Source organism: Dama dama, chromosome 7 (genome assembly GCF_033118175.1).
Source record: "Dama dama isolate Ldn47 chromosome 7, ASM3311817v1, whole genome shotgun sequence".
Lineage (NCBI taxonomy): Eukaryota > Metazoa > Chordata > Mammalia > Artiodactyla > Cervidae > Dama > Dama dama.
The window spans coordinates 33,499,028-33,502,549 of NC_083687.1; the positions used below are offsets into that span (position 1 = coordinate 33,499,028).

Consider the following 3,522-nt stretch of genomic DNA (forward strand, 5'->3'; position numbering starts at 1 on the left):
GGCAACTTCTCAATTTTAGGTTCCTCGACATGAAAGCTTAAGACCAAAGACTCTGTACTAATATTAATATAGTGTCTTCCAGTATATACTGTAATCTCATTTTGAGTTATTTATATGCTATGGGAGTTGTTTGTTCTCTCATTTCTTAGGAGTCTGGAGACTTACGTGCGGCAATTTTTAGTACTCTAACAGCAAGAAGTCCAGTACGATATGCAGGATTATGGGGTTTTCTGAAGTAATTAGTGTCCTTCCTGTGGGAGCCAAGTGAGAAAAAACGGAAGGTGGGAAGGTTGGGAGTGGCACTGGGGAATGATGACAGTTTTCCAGCCACGAGTTTGGAATCCTTGGTCCCATTAAACTCAGTGTTATTTAGCCAAGGCAAACAAACTGCGTCTCTCAGTTTCCCGTTCTCTAAAATGAGGACAGGTCTCTACATGCCTCCCAGGTAATCCTGGAAGCCCTCATAGGTAAGTTGAATGAAATGGAACTTTTTACTGTTCAGATAGTTTAAGTCTTGGGCCAAGACAAAAAACTATTATTTCCTCTTCTTCGTTTTCCCTATTAAAGAGTTAGAAAAGAGAAAGAAACACTGAGCATACTAATACTTATCTCTTAAATATTATCTTTACGAATTATTCTGCATTTATTCCTTTCTAAAAATTGAGTCACAACCCCAATAGCTAAAAATTCAGAACAATGAAAATAGCCATTCCTGCTTCTTTTAAGAACAACCGTTTTGACAAAACCAAATAACTCCATTATTACTAGCATTAAAAGTCCATCAGACTGGATGAGAAAGCCGTGTATGCAAATGAAGGACACAGGTTCCGATTCTCCATAGGTTCAAAACAGTAACCAATGGGAAGAGTGTACAACTAACGTCTCCTTAGTATACTTTTATTAGTACTTTTTTCAGAAAGTTTTTGTCACTAGACAGAAGTCTTGTATGCAAATGAAGAATGCAGATTCTGCTCTCCCACTGGTTCCTTAATGATAGCCAATGGGAGAATAGCACAAGCCTACCTCCAGTTAGTATAAATACTTCTCTCGCTTTCGTTTTATTTATTTTCTGTTTGCTTGTTCTCGTGAAGTACTTTGCATCGTGATTTAACAGATATGTCAGGCCGTGGTAAACAGGGTGGCAAGGCTCGAGCTAAAGCTAAAACCCGCTCTTCGCGTGCTGGGCTCCAGTTTCCAGTGGGCCGCGTGCACCGCCTGCTCCGGAAGGGCAACTACTCCGAGCGCGTTGGGGCCGGGGCCCCGGTATACCTAGCTGCGGTTCTGGAGTACCTGACGGCCGAGATCCTGGAGCTGGCGGGTAACGCGGCGCGCGATAACAAGAAGACCCGTATCATCCCGCGCCACTTGCAGCTGGCCATCCGCAACGATGAAGAGCTCAACAAGCTGCTCGGTCGTGTGACCATCGCTCAGGGTGGTGTGCTGCCCAACATCCAGGCGGTGCTGCTGCCCAAGAAGACTGAGAGCCACCACAAGGCCAAGGGCAAGTAAAGTGTCCACGTTCCCAGGGCACTTTTACTTTGTTACCCAGGAAAAGTCGGTATATACAAAGGCTCTTTTCAGAGCCACCCACTTTCTCCACATACAGAGCTGTTATGCTTTTCAATTATGCCCATAACATTGTAATGTTACGCCAAAAATCACAACTAGAGTGTGTTTTCCTCACTACCCGAGAAAAATTTCAATCAAAATGTTTGCGAGGAAGTTTTAACAGAAAAATCACACGAGTTTAAATTGGCGGGTTAAACTCAGTTGAATCAGTTTCTAGTCAAACAGTATTTCCTTTAATTCCAGCGGTGACGTGTGACATGTTTTCCTCACTTGGAGAGAGTTTATTAGTGAAAGGTGCTGAACTCTTAACCTTAAACATTTGTTGATGTGATGGAACACCCAAACCCTCTGCATCTAGATTCCATTTTGTAAAAGCATGTTATGCTGAAACAGTTGAGTAACTTACAGATCATTGGTACTTCAAAAGCATCTTGATTGTCCACAATGTTCGTGTTACACCCGAGAAAATCTGTCATTTTAGATGTAGCCCACCTACTCTTTCTAAGCACTTCCAAAATAATCTTTTGGTGATTGTACTTAAAAACTCCGTCGGCAGTGTCAGTGTTGCTTTGTAATTACTTTGCTGTATATTTTAGAAGTGAAAGGGTAAATAAAATGAAGTCAGGCTATTGGAGTTGCTATGGTAAAAAGGCAGGTTTATTCACCAACCGGAAAAGCAGCTCTGGATTCTTCCTGGCAGACAGGCAGAGAAATGGACCAATCAGAGCAGGGCGCGGGTATTTTTGAATGTTCTTGAGTCCAATAGTTGTTCGCCTGGCTGTATAAAAGGAGGGCGGCTGCCTGCTTGTCGCTGGCGTTTGGAGTAGCAGTATCATTTCGTCTTTTCACATGGCTCGTACTAAGCAGACTGCTCGCAAGTCCACCGGTGGCAAGGCGCCGCGCAAGCAGCTGGCCACTAAGGCGGCCCGCAAGAGCGCGCCGGCCACTGGTGGTGTGAAGAAGCCGCACCGCTACCGGCCCGGCACTGTGGCTCTGCGCGAGATTCGCCGCTACCAGAAGTCTACAGAGCTGCTGATCCGCAAGCTGCCGTTCCAACGGCTGGTGCGCGAGATCGCGCAGGACTTCAAGACCGACCTGCGCTTCCAGAGCTCGGCCGTGATGGCGCTGCAGGAGGCGTGCGAGGCCTACCTGGTGGGGCTCTTCGAGGACACTAACCTGTGTGCCATCCACGCTAAGCGCGTCACCATCATGCCCAAGGACATCCAGCTCGCCCGCCGCATCCGCGGGGAGAGGGCGTAAACATGTTTTCTATTTGAGTGCCAACCTTAAACCCAAAGGCTCTTTTCAGAGCCACCCACAACATCAAATCAGAGTTGTACCACAAGGGATAAGGATTACCCCTACTCCTAGAAAGCTGTAGCAGAGCGGAACTCCACCCCACCGTCGTCCTCTCCCTTCCTCCCCCAGCCAAGTAAGCCTTGGAGTTGTGTGAGATGAGGATCTAACTGTATTCGCCTTCCAGTTAACTCTCCAGGTCTAGTTTTTTGTAATTTGGAATTAGCATAATTCTCCATGTAGTGCTCGGCTTAGCACGTTGGCTTCTGTAACCCGGCTTGTTTGTTGCGTCAACCAGTGGCCAGAGATGGCGCTGAAAAAACTAAACTGCAGTCCTGACTGGGAACATGATAGAGGACACGTTCTCTTCCTTGCTTAGCTCCCCTCATCTGCATGAAAGCTCTGCGCCGCAACACCTCCCTACCCCGCCCCGCCCCGCTCCCGCCCCTGCCACAGCTTGTATAGAAAACTCAAGTCCTGAGTTGTGTGCTCTGCCTTTGGAGATGATTCCGCTAGGTCCTCACTGCTGTGAAACAGTCTTTTCTAATACGCTGGGGCTTCCCTGATAGGTCAGTTGGTAAAGAATCCACCTGGAATGCAGGAGACTCCGGTTCGATTCCTGGGTCCGGAAGGTCCCCTGGAGCAGGTGTAGGCTAC

At 47.1% G+C, this 3,522-nt stretch overlaps 2 protein-coding genes across 2 annotated transcripts; both read left to right on the forward strand.

Moving 5' to 3' along the window:
• Positions 1 to 1,068: 1,068 nt before the first annotated feature.
• LOC133059843 (histone H2A type 1-B) lies at positions 1,069 to 1,524 on the forward strand. The gene has a single exon (XM_061147440.1). It carries the CDS (start codon positions 1,117 to 1,119, stop codon positions 1,507 to 1,509), a length of 393 nt encoding a protein of 130 aa, XP_061003423.1. The 5' UTR covers positions 1,069 to 1,116; the 3' UTR covers positions 1,510 to 1,524.
• An 894-nt stretch (positions 1,525 to 2,418) lies between these two features.
• On the forward strand, positions 2,419 to 3,143 carry LOC133059839 (histone H3.1). Its single transcript, XM_061147436.1, has one exon. It carries the CDS (start codon positions 2,419 to 2,421, stop codon positions 2,827 to 2,829), a length of 411 nt encoding a protein of 136 aa, XP_061003419.1. The 3' UTR covers positions 2,830 to 3,143.
• The last annotated feature ends 379 nt before the right edge of the window (positions 3,144 to 3,522 follow it).

Bases quoted from the DNA above. Each gene is read 5' to 3' on its own strand.
- LOC133059843 (XM_061147440.1), top strand. From the start codon at position 1,117: ATGTCAGGCCGTGGTAAACAGGGTGGCAAGGCTCGAGCTAAAGCTAAA.
- LOC133059839 (XM_061147436.1), top strand. From the start codon at position 2,419: ATGGCTCGTACTAAGCAGACTGCTCGCAAGTCCACCGGTGGCAAGGCG.